The sequence below is a fragment of the Oncorhynchus masou genome, chromosome 15 (genome assembly GCF_036934945.1).
Source record: "Oncorhynchus masou masou isolate Uvic2021 chromosome 15, UVic_Omas_1.1, whole genome shotgun sequence".
NCBI lineage: Eukaryota > Metazoa > Chordata > Actinopteri > Salmoniformes > Salmonidae > Oncorhynchus > Oncorhynchus masou.
The window spans coordinates 53,383,327-53,401,103 of NC_088226.1; the positions used below are offsets into that span (position 1 = coordinate 53,383,327).

General features: G+C 44.3%; 1 protein-coding gene across 1 annotated transcript in view; it reads right to left on the reverse strand.

Moving 5' to 3' along the window:
• Window positions 1-379: 379 nt before the first annotated feature.
• LOC135556879 (glypican-5-like) overlaps window positions 380-17,777 on the reverse strand; it is a 140,282-nt gene continuing 122,884 nt past the window's right edge. Inside the window, exon 9 of the mRNA XM_064990296.1 lies at window positions 380-1,326. Within this exon, the coding sequence (XP_064846368.1) occupies window positions 1,124-1,326 (203 nt within the window). The 3' untranslated portion in view covers window positions 380-1,123. The remainder of the gene's footprint in view (window positions 1,327-17,777) is intronic.

Sequence of the window (17,777 nt, forward strand, 5' to 3'; positions counted from 1 at the left end):
CAAGTCTACATGAAATGGCTAAAATGCAACAAATATGAAGTTTTTGAATGGCCTAGTCAAAGTCCAGAGCTAATCCCTATTGAGATGTTGTGGCAGGACTTGAACCGACCAGTTCATGCTTGAAAACTCACAAATGTCGCTGCGTTAAAGCAGTTCTGCATGCAAAAGTGGGCTAACAATCCTCCACAGCGATGTGAGAGACTGATCAACAACTACAGGAAGCAACTGGTTGCAGTCATTGCAGCTAAAGGTGGCAGAACCAGTTATTGAGTGTAAGGGGGCAATTACCTTTCACAGAGGGGAATTGGATGTTGCATAACTTTGTTAATTAAATAAATAAAATAAGTATAAATGTTTTTGTTATTTGTAAACTCAGGTTCCCTTTATCTAACATTAGCTTTTGGTTGAAGATCTGATAACATTCAGTATAAAAAATATGCAAAAATGGAGAAAATCAGAAAAGGGCAAATACTTTTTCACGAAACATGTAGAGGTAAATATAAACACACACAAACAAATACCCACACATGAATACACAATATAAGTCCCACATGGGACCATATAAACATGTATAGTATGCTCGGTGACTATTAAGAGGTGGCATAATCAAATGCAAACTAAGTAACAAATGGAGAGACCCCAGAGAACATGACGGTTGACTTTGCGTGTAGAGAGGTGAGGAGAGATTGTCTTTTTAGGACCTGATTACATTCTTCAGTTCAGCACTGTTTGTGAACTTTACTGTTCCTAAATCTAAGGACCGCAGAAGAACCACCAGAACCATGGTTGTCCCTACTAGAGAGCAGTGGGATGTGTAGCTGGTCACATCTGATGGTCAACAGACCAGGCAGTCCAGAGAACCAGAGAGGAGAAAGCAGTGGAGAAGGCAGCAGTGGAGAAGGCAGCAGTGGAGATTTTATGAGACACATCCTACATCGCACAAACACAGCCATGCAGCCCAGCTCCCACTAACAAACAGGGAGCAGCTGAGGGAAAGCAACAGGTTCGCTGGCGAGCTCCTTCTCTTGTCCTTTTTTCTCATCCTCCTCTTCCTGCTTTTCCTTCTTGTGAATGCTCCCCACCTCTCATGTGTGCTCAGTCGGTGTAATTAGCGGAGGGAGTTTCAGAGTGGGTGCCATGGTAACGCCAGGGCTGACAGGAGGATGAGGGTGATGGTGATAGCTGGGTGGGGTGTTGGGGTGTGACCCGCAGCTCTCACAGCTACCTGTGGTGGGGGTTGGGCAGTGGGGACGTGCCATGGGGGCTCCCTGACTGCTGGGCTCTTCCCAAAAGGAACATGAGTGCTGGCCACATCCATTCTCTCATCTGCAGAGGGAGACAGAGAGAGAAACCAGATAGAGCTGCTACTGTCAAGACAAAGAGGTAGAGATGGAAAGAACGAGAAGATGTAGATAAAGACAGAGGGAGTGAGGTATCCTAAAACACAAAGACAGACACACACAGGGTTTTGTGCGCACACACACATATACAAACAAACAGCTCAGTTCCAGGAGATCTACAAAACCTTGCACTTGCTACTGACCAGTGGCGATCAGTGCCGTTTATGAGGAAGTAGGATTTTTTTTTTCATGAGCATGGCCTTATTTGTATTATTGCATTCTGGATGATTGTCATTCATATTCCATTCACCCAGTTCAATATAACATAGATAGGTTTAGGGTACTACATGATACTCAAATTTCCCGATACCCATCATGAGGTTGCTACAACCTAGCCTACGAAAGAAAGTTTACAACGTAAGTGCACACAGGTCGAGAGAAAAATTTGAGATGACAGACAGTGACACATACCGCCTTGCACACTCTTGCACACTCTTGCCTGTATCTAGCTTATCTAGGATGTAATCATTAGTCCAACAGTTGCAAACAAGAGTTTCTATTGGACAAATTCTGGTATTTCTATCCCCGTTTTGTTTGCTTCCGTTTAAGAAATGTTTTTCAACAGAATTGGTGAAATGAATATACCACAGATCATGCATAAACACAGTTTACTTTCATAGCAGCCACGTTGTATTCATTCTAGCCTCTATGTACTCTCCTCCTCTCACCTTTTCCCTTCGTTTGTGGACTTCAATGAACAACACATCTGCTGTATGTGACCAGGCGGAAAAACGTTTCAAGCAAAACCATGACATAACCGCTACACCCAGCCTACATCATTAGCTATATTAGCTAAAGTAACGACCTAGTCAACATAGCTAATAGAACTAATGTGTTAGTAAACCCGCTACAATCATGCAGAAACATTACAGTGTATAGTCAGTAAGCAGTTAGACCGGTGGCAATAACTTAATAAAACCAAAAGCTTACCTTGACTTGGAAGAGTTCCAGTGTTGTGTTGTATATTCATAGCCAACTAGCTAACATAGCATCCCTCTGTTTGAGCCAGGTGTTTGAGTAACTAAACTAGCCAGCTGCATTTGCTAGCTAAGGAAATGAAACTGAAAGTGAAAACATTTTATGAAATCTCTCTCTTTCTCTCTCCCTTGCTTCTCCATCATTTTTGAAAAAATGTATTTGAAAACTGTTCAACCATTGTCTTTCTCTGTCTTTGAGTCAACTACTCACCACATTGTATGCACTGCAGTGCTAGCTAACTGTAGCTTATGCTTTCAGAACTAGATTCATTCTCTGATTCTTTGATTGGGTGGACAACATGTCAGTTCATGCTGCAAGAGCTCTGATAGGTTGGAGAACGTCCTCTGGAAGTGTTCATAATTACTGTGTAAGTCTATGGAAGGGGGTGAGAAACGAGCCTCCAAGGATTTGTATTGAAGTCAACGTACCAAGAGGAGGACAGAAGCTAGCTGTGCTACCCTACAGAGTGCTGTTGAGGCTACTATAGACCTTCATTGCAAAACAGTGTGTTTTAATCAATTATTTGGTGACATGCGAATATATTTAGTATAGTTTAATCTAGAAAGGGTAACTTTTTCAATCTTTTCCCATTTTTATTTGTATGAAATTCACTGAGGAGGATGGTCCTCCCCTTCTTCCTCTCAGGATCCTTCATTGCTACTGACAGGTAACACACACAAAACATGAATGTATACAGTAAATACGTGAAAACAACTCTGTCACAGAATAACTTCAAATCCGTTGTACATAATTTCTACCAACATGTCATATGTGCAACCAAAGGAAAAAAAACTCTAGACCACCTTTACTCCACACATAGAGATGTATACAAAGCTCTCCCCCGCCCTCCATTTGGCAAATCTGACCATAATTATATCCTCCTGATTCCTTCTTCCAAGCAAAAAACTAAAGCAGGAAGTACCAGTGACTCGCTCAATACGGAAGTGGTCAGATGCTATGCTACAGGACTGTTTAGCTAGCACAGACTGGAATATGTTTCGGCATTCATCCAAGGGCATTGAGGAGTATACCACCTCAGTCATCGGCTTCATCAATCAGTGCATCTACGACGTCGTCCCCACAGTGACCGTACGTACATATCTCAACCAGAAGTCATGGATTTGTTTTATTGTTTATTTATTTATTTTCTCCCCAATTTCATGGTATACAACTGGTAGTTATAGTCTTGTCCCAACGTTGAAACTCCTGTACGGACTCTTGAGAGAATATCGAGAGCGGTACATCCTCGGAAACACAAGCCAGCCGAGCAACATTGCTTCAAGACACAATGCCGCTTAACCCAGAAGCCAGGCTTTTATGCTCACTTCGAGGCAAGCAACACTGAATCATGCACAAGAACGCTCTCGGTAGCCGATTTGAGCAAGAACTTTAAACAGGTAAACATTCACAAAGCCACAGGGCCAGATGGTTTACCAGGAAGTGTACTCAAAGCATGTGCGGACCAACTGGCAAGTGTCTTCACTGACATTTTCAACCTCTCCCTGACCGAGTCTGCAATACCTACATATTTCAAGCAGACGACTATAGTCCCTGTGCCCAAGAAAGCGAAGGTAACCTGCCTAAATTATTACCCCCGTAGCCCTCACATCTTTAGCGATGAAGTGCTTTGAATAGCTAGTCATAGCTCACATCAACAGCATCCTGCCCAAGATCCACTCCAATTTGCACACCGCTCCAACAGATCCACAGATGATGCACTCCACATCTATCAATCGCACTCCACATCTATGTGAGAATGTTGTTCATTGACTACAGCTCAGTGTTTAACACCATAGTACCCACTAAGCTCATCACTATGCTAAGGACCCTGGGACTGGGTAAGGGTAGGCAACAACACATCTGCCACGCTGATCCTCAACACTGGGACCCCTCAGGGGTGTGTACTTAGTCTCCTCCTGTACTCCCTGTTCACCCACGACTGCATGGCCAAACATGACTCCAACAGCATCATTAAAATCAAATCAAATTTATTTGTCACATACACATGGTTAGCAGATGTTAATGCGAGTGTAGCGAAATGCTTGTGCTTCTAGTTCCGACAATGCAGTAATAACCAACAAGTAATCTAACCTAACAATTCCAAAACTACTACTCCACTACTGTCCCATCGATGTGGATAGGGGGGTGCTCCCTCTGCTGTTTCCTGAAGTCCACAATCATCTCCTTAGTTTTGTTGACGTTGAGTGTGAGGTTATTTTCCTGACACCACACTCCGAGGGCCCTCACCTCCTCCCTGTAGGCCGTCTCGTTGTTGATGGTAATCAAGCCTACCACTGTAGTGTCGTCCGCAAACTTGATGATTGAGTTGGAGGCGTGCATGGCCACGCAGTCGTGGGTGAACAGGGAGTACAGGAGAGAGCTCAGAACGCACCTTTGTGGGGCCCCACACCCAGTCAGCGGGGTGGAGATGTTGTTACCTACCCTCACCACCTGGGGGCGGCCCGTCAGGAAGTCCAGTACCCAGTTGCACAGGGCGGGGTCGAAACGCAGTGTCTCGAGCTTGATGACGAGTTTGGAGGGTACTATGGTGTTAAATGCTGAGCTGTAGTCGATGAACAGCATTCTCACATAGGTATTCCTCTTGTCCAGATATGGGTTAGGGCAGTGTGCAGTATGGTTGAGATTGCATCGTCTGTGGACCTATTTGGGCGGTAAGCAAATTGGAGTGGGTCTAGGGTGTCAGGTAGGGTGGAGGTGATATGGTCCTTGACTAGTCTCTCAAAGCACTTCATGATGACGGAAGTGAGTGCTACGGGGCGGTAGTCGTTTAACTCAGTTACCTTAGCTTTCTTGGGAACAGGAACAATGGTGGCCCTCTTGAAGCATGTGGGAACAGCAGACTGGGATAAGGATTGATTGAATATGTCCGTAAACACACCAGCCAGCTGGTCTGCTCATGCTCTGAGGGCGCGGCTGGGGATGCCGTCTGGGCCTGCAGCCTTGCGAGGCTTTAAATGTTTTATTTAAATGTTTTACTCACGTCGGCTGCAGTGAAGGAGAGTCCACATGTTTTGGTTGCGGGCCGTGTCAGTGGCACTGTATTGTCCTCAAAGCGGGCAAAAAAGTTATTTAGTCTGCCTGGGAGCAAGACTTCCTGGTCCGTGACGGGGCTGGTTTTCTTTTTGTAATCCGTGATTGACTGTAGACCCTGCCACATACCTCTTGTGTCACATACCTCTTGTGCCGTTGAATTGCGACTCTACTTTGTCTCTATACTGACGCTTAGCTTGTTTGATTGCCTTGCGGAGGGAATATCTACACTGTTTGTATTCGGTCATGTTTCCGGTCACCTTGCCCTGGTTAAAAGCAGTGGTTCGTGCTTTCAGTTTCATGCGAATGCTGCCATCAATCCACGGTTTCTGGTTTGGGAATGTTTTCATTATTGCTATGGAAATGACATCTTCAATGCACGTTCTAATGAACTCGCTCCCCGAATCAGCGTATTCGTCAATGTTGTCGTTGGATGCAGTGCAGAACATATCCCAGTCCACGTGATGGAAGCAGTCTTGGAGCGTGGAATCAGATTGGTCGGACCAGCGTTGAACAGACCTGAGCGCGGGAGCTTCTTGTTTTAGCTTCTGTCTGTAGGCAGGTATCAACAAAATGGAGTCGTGGTCAGCTTTTCTAAAAGGAGGGCCGGGGAGGGCCTTATATGCATCGCGGAAGTTAGAATAGCACTGATCCAAGGTTTTACCAGCCCTGGTTGCGCAATTGATATGCTGATACAATTTAGGGAGTCTTGTTTTCAGATTAGCCTTGTTAAAATCCCCAGCTACAATGAATGCAGCCTCCGGATATGTAGTTTCCAGTTTGCAAAGAGTCAAATAAAGTGTGCTGATGACACAACAGTGATAGGCCCGAAAACCGACAACAATGAGACAGCCTATAGGGAGGAGGTCAGACACCTGGCAGTGTGGTGCCAGGACAACAACCTCTCCCTCAGTGTGAGCAAGACAAAGGAGCTGATTGTGGATTACAGGATAAGGCAGGACGAACAGGCCCCCATTAACATCGCCGGAGCTGTAGTGGAGCGGGTCGAGAGTTTCACATTCCTTGGTGTCCACATCACCAACAAACTATCACACACCAAGACAGTCGTGAAGCATGACAACACCTTTTCCCCTTCAAGAGACTGAAAAGATTTGGCATGGGTCCCCAGATCCTCAAAATGTTTTACAGCTGCACCATCAAGAGCATCCTGACCGGTTGCATCACTGCCTGGTATGGCAACTGCTCGGCATCTGACCATACGGCTCAGTACATCACTGAGGCCAAGCTTCCTGCCATCCAGGACCTATATAATAGGCAGTGTCAGAGGAAAGCCCATAAAATTGACTCCAGTCACCCAAGTCATATACTGTTTTCTCTGCTACCGCACGGCAAGCAGTACCGGAGCATCTAGGACCAAACGTCTCCTTAACAGCTTCTACCCCCAAGCCATAAGACTGCTGAACAATGAATGAAATGGCCACTGGACTATTTATATTAACACCCTCCCCCCCTCCATTTGTTTTTTTGTACACTGCTGCTACTCGTTGTTTATTATCTATGCAGTCACTTCACACCTACAGTTGAAGCCGGAAGTTTACATACACTTAGGATGGAGTCTTTAAAACCCTATTTCAACCACTCCACACATTTCTTGTTAACAAACTATAGTTTTGGCAAGTCGGTTTGGACATCTACTTTATGCATGACACAAGTAATTTTTCCAACAATTGTTGATAGACACATTATTTAACTTATAATTCACTGTATCACAATTCCAGTGGGTCAGAAGTTACACTAAGTTGACTGTGCCTTTAAATAGCTTGGAAAATTCCAGAAACTTATGTCATGGCTTTAGAAGCTTCTGATAGGCTAATTGACATCATTTGAGTCAATTGGAGGTGTACCTGTGGATGTATTTCAAGGCATATCTTCAAACTCAGTGCCTCTTTGCTTCACATCATGGGAAAATCAAAAGAAATCAGCCAAGACCTCAGAAAAGAAAGAAATTGGGAGAAATTTCCAAATGCCTGAAGAACCACGTTCATCTGTGCAAACAATAGTACGCAAGTATAAACACCATGGGATCGCACAGCCGTCATACCGCTCAGGAAGAAGGCGCGAGGCGCATCCTAGAGATGAATGTACTTTAGTGCGAAAAGTGCAAATCAATCCCAGAACAACAGCAAAGGACCTTGTGAAGATGCTGGACGAAACAGGTACAAAAGTATCTATATCCATAGTAAAACGAGTCCTATATCAACATAACCTGAAAGGACGCTCAACAAGGAAGAAGCCACTGCTCCAAAACCGCCATAAAAAAGCCAGACTACGGTTTGTCAAACAATTTAAAGGCAATGCTTCCAAATACTAATTAAGTGTATGTAAACTTCTGACCCACTAGGAATGTGATGAAATAAATAAAAGCTGAAAAAACTAATTTTCACTGCTATTATTCTGACATTTCACATTCTTAAAATAAAGTGGTGATCCTAACTGACCTAAGACAGGGAATTTTTACTAAGATTTATTGTTGAAAAACTGAGTTCAAATGTATGTGGCTAGGGTGTATGTAAACTTCCGACTTCAACTGTACCTACATGTACAAATTACCTCGACTAACCTATACCCACGCACATTGACTTGGTACCGGTACCCCCTATATATAGCCTCGTTATTGTTATTTTATTGTGTTACTTTTTATTATTTTTTACTTCATTTGGTAAATATTTTCTTAACAAACACTTCTTGAACTGCACTGTTGGTTAAGGTCTTGTAAGTATTTCACGGTGGTCTACACTTGTTGTATTCTGTGCATGTGAGAAATAAAGTGTCATTTGATTTGACTTAACTGGGTTTCATCCGTTCTTTGGGTTTTTCAGCCCAGAGAGCTGGGGAGGCTCAGCTATGAATCAATAACACGCTGTGGTGAGTAAATCACTGAGACAGGAGGGGGAATGATAGCGGTATGTAGTGAATGTAATGGCAGGTAACAACATAAACCTGAAGTCACTAACAGCTGATGGCCTCATAGGATGAATTAAACACAGATTCACAGACACACAAGCTCCTGTGTGTATGTATAGTAAGCAAGAACACACATACATACATACATACATAGTAATTAGATAAACATTCGCATACGCCTACTGCTTTTGGTCGGATGGCCGTCCACACTGTCATTACCTCCCCTCCGTATTTATTTGGACAGTTAAGCTAAAGCATAAATGTTCTCTCTTTATCCGGCATTTTGGATTTGAGATCAAATGTTTCATGAGATGACGGTACAGAATTTCAACTTTTATTTGAGGATATTTTCATACAGTATCTGTATTACTGTTTAGAAATGAATGCACTATATATATTTAGTCCTCCCATTTGAAGAAGTCATAAATATTTGGACTAATTAACCTGTAGTTTAGTAGTAAAACCTGTAGTATTTGGTCCCATATTCCTAGCACACAATGACTACATCAAGCTTGTGACTCTACAAACTTGTTGGATGCATTTGCAATTTGGTTTGGATGTGTTTCAGATTTATTTTGCCCAATAAGAACAGAAAGGTGAATCATGTTTTGTGTCATTTTGAAGTCACTTTGATTGTAAATAAGAATATAATGTTTAGCACTTCCACATTAATGTGGATGCTACCATTATTATGGATAATCATGAATTAATCATGAATAATGATGAGTGAGAAAGTTTGTGGCACAAAGATCATACCCCCCAAAACATGCTAACCTCCCGTTATTGGTAATACACTATATGTGAATTTGTCCAAATACTTATGACTTCTTCAAATGGGGGGACTAGATACATAAAGTGATTTCATTTCTTAAAGGTAAAACAGATATGTATGAAAATGCCATCCAATAAAAGGTGACATTCTGTTGTCACATATCGTGTGTTTTATCTCAAATCCAAAATACTGGAGTTGAGAGAGAAATTAAAACATTTTAGCTTCACTGTCCAAATAAATACAGAGGGGAGTGTACAGACACACATGTGCGTGCGAGCATGAGGTAAGTTTTCTTCAGTGTGTAGATAGTTTATCTCCTTGTCCAGGCGAGACACTCAGTAGGAGCTGGCTGGCTTGGTTTGTCCTCAGGGAGAGTTGTTACGTGGTTCCAGCAGATACACAGCAGATGTCTGGAGAACACACTCCAGGTTCTCCTCTCCTGCTCAATGGCACTATGCGTGTGTGTTTGTATGTGTGTGAGAGAGAAAGAGTAGCGAGACAGTGAAAGAGGAGCGAGGGAGAGGCAGAGAGAGAGAATGTGTCCATGCGTGTCTGTCTGTCTGTCTGTCTGTCTGTGCGTGCCTGCCCTCCCACCCATCTGTGTGCGCGCCTGTGCTGGTGTCTGCTGGCATGCATTTCACTCCTTGACAAAACCTCTCCCTGCTCCCAGGAGTGTTGGCTGAGCTATATTAGTGGATTAAGACAGTACAGGCCGAGGGGAGAAACAGACACACCTGCTGAGCCTGAAACTCAATTCCCCAGTTACAATGGCCATTGTGTTCACAGTACAATAGACAAAGGAGCACTTTATCTCCCAACGCAATGAGGTGAGCTGTTTATGCTCACTATAAAAAGAAACAGATTAATATCAGAGATTAACTAACCCCCCCTATTGACTATATCGACTTTGTTGCCAGGATATGAGCATCCCAATGTGTTTGCCAGGATGTTTACAGATGTATTGGTGAATTTGAATCTGTGCATGAGTCCACAACAGATGATTTAATAGCACCAGAATGTTTACTGTCTCTATGCATCTGTCCTAGATTTCATACTATTGCAGTCACTGGCTGTGAGGAAACTTCTATTCTCTGGAGAGTCAGGCTCATTCTCATTCAATCTGGGGCACTGGGACTAGCAGCAGTGTGTGTGTGTGTGTGTGTGTGTGTGTGTGTGTGTGTGTGTGTGTGTGTGTGTGTGTGTGTGTGTGTGTGTGTGTGTGTGTGTGTGTGTGTGTGTGTGTATGCGCGCGTTTAGAGGTCAGCGGTAATTGAGAGGGTTTAGGGAGGAGGACATGACAGAGAATAATGGTAGAGTAGTAGAGCTGGTGGTAACGGGGCACTAAGCCTTGTGCCTACCCTGTTTACATGCCCTGCAGCACTGCTGTCTCCTAGCAACAGCCTCAGAACATGTCACTGTTGATAGAGTGGAGACACAGAGCCCTTTGGTGAGTGATGAGCAACACCCAGAGAGAGTCCACATGCTAATGGAGCCTTTTTTACCTTTTCTCAGGAAGAGGTTAATGTGGCGGTGTGTGTGTGTGTGTGTTTTTGCATGTGTGTATGTTTGTGTGCCGTTGCCATTTCCAGGAATCTTCAGTACCAAGGGATAATATCCGTAATTACTCTAAAATCGTCTGCCTACGTGGCCACGTCTGTGTCTATGTGCAAGTATATACAGTGACTGATATGTGGCTTTATATGTGAAGTGTGGCCCAGTTACAACATCAGGCTGATCCACTACATTGTGAAGTGGTAGTAGTGAGACAGTCAGGGACACTGTCAGGTTTGATGTTTGCATCCTGTATGGTGGCCAGACTGCATGTCTGATAGAGACGTAAGCTCCTACAGATCTGGTCTGAGGATAGTGAGTCCCTCAGCTCTGCCTGCTTTCAGCTTGGTCATGGTGGCAGTGGGTGAGGGGGAGACGTATGCGAGGGGTTTGCTATGGGGTCCTCCGGTGGCCCTCGAGCATAGTGATGGGAAATAAATCACCCAGCCGGGAGACATCGCCGTGACAACCCAGAGGAATTCGCCCAGCGAGCGGAGCCAGACAGGGTGAAATATGGAGGAGATCTCAGGGCCAGCTGCAGATGGCTGCCTCCCTGCGTGCCTCTTTGCCTCCCTCCCTCTGTCTCTCCCTACCTCCCTGTCTGCCTGCCTCCCTCCGTCTCTCCCTACCTGCCTCTCTGACTGGCTTCAGCAGAGCGCGTCGCTTCATCTCTCACATAGACATGTTGTTGAAACCACTCTACATCACTGTTTTTGTTTGTCACAATATTCTCCTGACTGTTGAGCTCCTGTCATACCTACAGGCAATTCCTCGTGGTCTCTGGCTGAATGGAAATACACTGTGCTCTTTCCATGACATAGACTGACCAGGTGAAAGCTCTGATCCCTTCATGTCACTTGTTAAATCCACTACAATCAGCGTAGATGAAGGGGAAGAGACAGGTTAAAGAAGGATTTTGGCACCTTGTAGAGTCCATGCCCTGACGAATTGAGGCTGTTCTGAGGGCAAAAGGGGGTGCAACTCAATATTAGGAAGATGTTCCTAATGTTTTGTACACTCAGTGTATATTTTACAGTATTATAATCAGGTGGTGTCCTGTTTCATCTGGACTGCCCTTCAGTGGATACGGTAACAGTCGTGTAACACACAGCTCTTTGACAATGCAAGAATCCTAAGTATGGTAAACAGGGGAACACAATACTGCATTTTGCATCTGTTCGCCCAAAAACAACAGCTTTGGCAGGGCAGGAATGTTGAACATGCTTTGATGCCGTTGAGACAAAGGAAAGACGTAGTGTGTGTGCCACTCTTAACCATCTGAGAGAGTGCATCATGCTTCAGTGTCATGCTATACCAAGGCCACAGCCACCATGGCTCACGGAACACAAGACAACGTTCCGTCTGGGGATGGGACACTATTAAGAAGTGAGATCAGAAATGGGTAACTGAGACTGGGAAAAGGTACATACTCTGTAAGAAGTCTGGAACATGAAGTGACACAGTGCCTGGCCAATGGTCAAAGTAGCAAACTGTAGCCATGCATTTAAAGAGGAAGAGAAAGAGAAAAACAGGAAGTGAGAAAGGGACCGAGAAGACAGATGGAGCTGGACAGAGATTGAGGACGAGAGAGATCGAGAGGGGGAGGAAGAGCGGAAACTAACAAATGAGCTCAAATGCCGACAGATGACTATTACAGCCCACACCCTCCACCTTCCGACCCTAATGTCTGCACTGTCAATCATCCCCATATCAAGGGCCTAAGGACGGCTCATTTTCTCACCTTTAGTGACAGCTAGTGGGAGAATTCACTCAGCACTGTGCTGTGTGACTGCATGCAGGTATGTCTGGGAGATGCCCCGTGACAGCAAACAGGGGATACAGCATGTCAGGGGCAGAACACAGTCAGGATTCAGAATGGCTGAGGGGAGGTCACCTTAATTATAGTTTACCATGCTGATGCGCCCCTTTGATGTGGAAAACCAGGAAAACTCCAGTCTTATAATTATCCTTACAGTACGTACACATACCAGGAAATAAGATATGGGCTGGGGTTTCACTGTGTGACACATGCAAACAGTGGTCTGAGCTCCTGCCAGAGACCTGTCTGGTACCGCAGCCTCCTTTGTGCTGTGTCTGTCTAAGACTGCTAATAGATACAGTATATGAGGAGGGTGGATTGAGGTGTGGACTGTGAAGGGATGAAGGACACAGTGAGAGAAGCAAGGGGTTTTCCATAGACTTGTTAGACATAGACAGACATAACTTGTCAAGCACTCAACACATGGAACACACAGATATGGCATTCCTGAGATTCTTGGATGCCGTACTAACACTCAGATTGCACATAGTGTACAGTCCTAGAGATTCTCTCATTACATCCTCTACGTGTAAAGTGTTGGTCCCATGTTTCATGAGCTGAAATAAAAGATCCCAGAAATGATCCATATACACAAAAAGTGTATTTCTCTCAAGTTTTGTGCACAAATTTGCTTACATCTGTGTTAGTGAGAAATTTTTCTTTGCCAAGATAATCCATCCACCTGACAGGTGTGGCATATCAAGAAGCTGATTAAACAGCGTGATCATTACATAGTTGCACCTTGCGCTGGGGACAATGAACGCTCATTTTTCTTTGCCAAGATAATCCATCCACCTGACAGGTGTGGCATATCAAGAAGCTGATTAAACAGCGTGATCATTACATAGTTGCACCTTGCGCTGGGGACAATGAACGGCCACTCTAAAATGTGCGTGCATTTGACATGCTGACTGCAGGAATTTCCACCAGAGCTATTGCCAGATAATTTAATATTAATTTCTCTACCATAAGCAGCCTCCAACGTCGTTTTAGAGATTTTGACAGTACATCTAACTGCAGACCATGTGTATGGCAACGTGTGGGCGAGCGGTTTGCTGATGTCAATGTTATCAACAAAGTGCCCCATGGTGGCGGTGCGGTTATGGTATGGGCAGGCATAAGCTACAGGCAACAAACACAATTGCACTTTATCAATGGCAATTTGAATGCATAGAGAGATACCGTGGCGAAATGTCACCCATTGAGCATGTTTGGGATGCTCTGGATCGACATGTACGACAGCTAGTTCCAATTTCCTCCAATATACAGCAACTTTGCACAGCCATTGAAGAGGAGTGGGACAACATTCCACAGAACACAATCAACAGCCTAATAAACTCTATGCAAAGGAGATGTGTCGCGCTGCATGAGGCAAATGGTGGTCACACCAGATACAGACTGGTTTTCTGATCCACACCCTTCCTTTTTTTAAGGTATCTGTGACCAACACAGCTTATCTGTATTCCCTGTCATGTGAAATACATAGATTAGGTCCTAATAAATGTATTTCAATTGACTGATTTCCTTATATAAACTGTAACTCAGTGAAACCTTTGAATGTTGCGCTTATTTTTTTATTGTCACCTTTATTTTTACTAGGCAAGTCAGTTAAGAACAAATTCTTATTTTCAATGACGGCCTAGAAACAGTGGGTTAACTGCCTGTTCAGGGGCAGATTTTGTACCTTGTCAGCTCGGGGATTTGAACTTGCAACCTTTTGGTTACTAGTCCAATGCTCTAACCACTAGGCTACCCTGCCACCCCTTATATGTTTGTTCAGTATACATATTTGAGGCTGTACCACACAAGAACTGAAAAAACGCATGCGCATACACACACACACACTGTACACCAACATTTACCCACTGATGTGATGTGACCTTGAGTGGGGTTGGAGGTGGGCGGGGGTGTAAAAGTATCCCTGTATTTCTAGTTGAATCAGTAATGAGCATTTCATTACCTTGGCTAATATCCCCTAGAGAGGACTGGCTACACCAACAAAGACCTGAGGCAGAGACTGTCCTGATTGTACACAGCTAGGCTAGACTGGCAGACACTACAGAGTTCTCTCTCTCTCTCAATTCAATTCAAGGGGCTTTATTGGCATGGGAAACATATGTTTACATTGCCAAAGCAAGTAAAATAGATAACGAACAAAAGTGAAATAAACAATAAAAAATTAACAGTAAACATTACTCACTGAAGTTCCAAAAGAATTAAGACATTTCAAATGTCGTATTATGTCTATATACCGTTTTGTCACAATGTCCAAATAGTTTAAGTAAAAAAGGGAAAATAAATAAACATAAATATGGGTTGTATATCCAAGGGTATTTGTTCTTCACTAGTTGCCCTTTTCTTGTGGCAACAGGTCAGATATGGGTGTTTGTCAAAATTGGATTCGTTTTCAAATTCTTTGTTAGTCTGTGTAATCTGAGGGAAATATGTGTCTCAAATATGGTCATACATAGGGCAGGAAGTTAGGAAGTGCAGCTCCGTTTCCACCTTTCTCAATAGCAAGGCTATGCTCACTGAGTCTGCACATAGTCAAATCTTCTGTTAATTTTGGGTCAGTCATAGTGGTCAGTTATTCTGCAGCTGTGTACTCTGTTTAGGGCCAAAAAGCATTCTAGATTACTCAGTTTTTTTGTAAATTATTTTCAAAGTGTCAAGTAATTATGTTTTTGTTTTCTCATGATTTGGTTGGGTCTAATTGTGTTGCAGTACTGGGGCTCTGTGGGCTTTGTTTGTGTTTGTAAAAAGAGCCCCAGGACCAGCTTGCTTAGGGGACTCTTCTCCAGGAAGGTTTGGAATGCACTTCCTTTTGGGTTGTTGAATTTAACAGCTCTTTTCTGGATTTTGATCATTAACGGGTATCGGCCTAATTCTGCTCTACATGCATTATTTGGCGTTTTATGTACACAGAGGATATTTGCACAGAATTCTGCACGCAGTCTCAATTTGGTGTTTGTCCCATTTTGTGAATTCTTGGTTGGTGAGCAGACCCCAGACCTCCCAACCATAAAGGGCAATGGGTTCCATAACTGTTTTTTTTAAGTATTTTTTTGCCAGATCCTAATTGCTATGTCAAATTTGATGTTCCTTTGGATGGCATAGAAGGCCGTTCTTGCCTTGTCTCTCAGATTGTTCACAGCTTTGTGGAAGTTACCTGTGGCACTGATGTTTAGGCCAAGGTATGTATAGTTTTTTGTGTGCTCTAGGGCATGTACCCCCAGGGGTACGCACAATGCCGTCGGGGGTAAGCCAAATAAAAATGTGATTCACATTAAAAAATAAAAATACAAACTTTAGAAAATAAAATCTTCACATTTTCAAACAGTACGTTTATATTTTCCAACAGGGCTATACATTTGGGTGAGGCTATTTTCTCACCTGAGTAGCCTCGTTTCACTGTCAAAAATAAAATGAAACCATCTAGTGTTCAGCAAAATAACAACACAATGTCAAATACTCGTAGCCTAGTCAAATAATTAACATCCAATCACATTAAACGTTACTCTCTTACGGGAATTCCACTTCCACGAGGTCATCCAATGCTTGCATCAGTAATTCTACATTTGTTGTTAGCCCAGCTAGCATGGACACTGACAGTTGTGAATCTGATGCAGCCAACGAGCTACTGCACCCTTACCCGTGAAAGCACCGAACAACAGACAGGGAAGTTGGACCATCGAAGAGGCGCAAATATGATGAGAACTACATTGATTTGAGGTTCACTTACACGGAAACCAAACCAGCTGTGCGCGTGCACCATAGTGCATAAATGTACACTGCTCAAAAAAATAAAGGGAACACTTAAACAACACAATGTAACTCCAAGTCAATCACACTTCTGTGAAATCAAACTGTCCACTTAGGAAGCAACACTGATTGACAAATTTCACATGTTGTTGTGCAAATGGAATAGACAACAGGTGGAAATTATAGGCAATTAGCAAGACACCCCCAATAAAGGAGTGATTCTGCAGGTGGTGACCACAGACCACTTCTCAGTTCCTATGCTTCCTGGCTGATGTTTTGGTAACTTTTGAATGCTGGCGGTGCTTTCACTCTAGTGGTAGCATGAGACGGATTCTACAACCCACACACGTGGCTCAGGTAGTGCAGCTCATCCAGGATGGGACATCAATGCGAGCTGTGGCAAGAAGGTTTGCTGTGTCTGACAGCGTAGTGTCCAGAGCATGGAGGCGCTACCAGGAGACAGGCCAGTACATCAGGAGACGTGGAGGAGGCCGTAGGAGGGCATCAACCCAGCAGCAGGACGGCTACCTCCGCCTTTGTGCAAGGAGGAGCAGGAGCACTGCCAGAGCCCTGCAAAATGACCTCCAGCAGGCCACAAATGTGCATGTGTCTGCTCAAACGGTCAGAAAGACTCCATGAGGGTGGTATGATGGCCCGACGTCCACAGGTGGGGGTTGTGCTTACAGCCCAACACCGTGCAGGACGTTTGGCATTTGCCAGAGAACACCAAGATTGGCAAATTCGCCACTGGCACCCTGTGCTCTTCACAAATTAAAGCAGGTTCACACTGAGCACGTGACAGACGTGACAGAGTCTGGAGACACCGTGGAGAACGTTCTGCTGCCTGCAACATCCTCCAGCATGACCGGTTTGGCGGTGGGTCAGTCATGGTGTGGGGTGGCATTTCTTTGGGGGGGGGCGCACAGCCCTCCATGTGCTCGCCAGAGGTAGCGGGATGAGCTTCTCAGACCCCTTGTGAGACCATATGCTGGTGCGGTTGGCCCTGGGTTCCTCCTAATGCAAGACAATGCTAGACCTCATGTGGCTGGAGTGTGTCAGCAGTTCCTGCAAGAGGAAGGCATTGATGCTATGGACTGGCCCACCCGTTCCCCAGACCTGAATCCAATTGAGCACATCTGGGACATCATGTCTCGCTCCATCCTCCAACGCCACGTTGCACCACAGACTGTCCAGGAGTTGGCGGATGCTTTAGTCCAGGTCTGGGAGGAGATCCCTCAGGAGACCATCCACCACCTCATCAGGAGCATGCCCAGGCGTTGTAGGGAGGTCATACAGGCAAAGGGAGACAACACACACTACTGAGCCTCATTTTGACTTGTTTTAAGGACATTACATCAAAGTTGGATCAGCCTGTAGTGTGGTTTTCCATGTTAATTTTGAGTGTGACTCCAAATCCAGACCTCCATGGGTTGATAAATTTGATTTCCATTGATAATTTATGTGTGATTTTGTTGTCAGCACATTCAACTATGAAAAAACGCACTTCACCTGTGTTCTG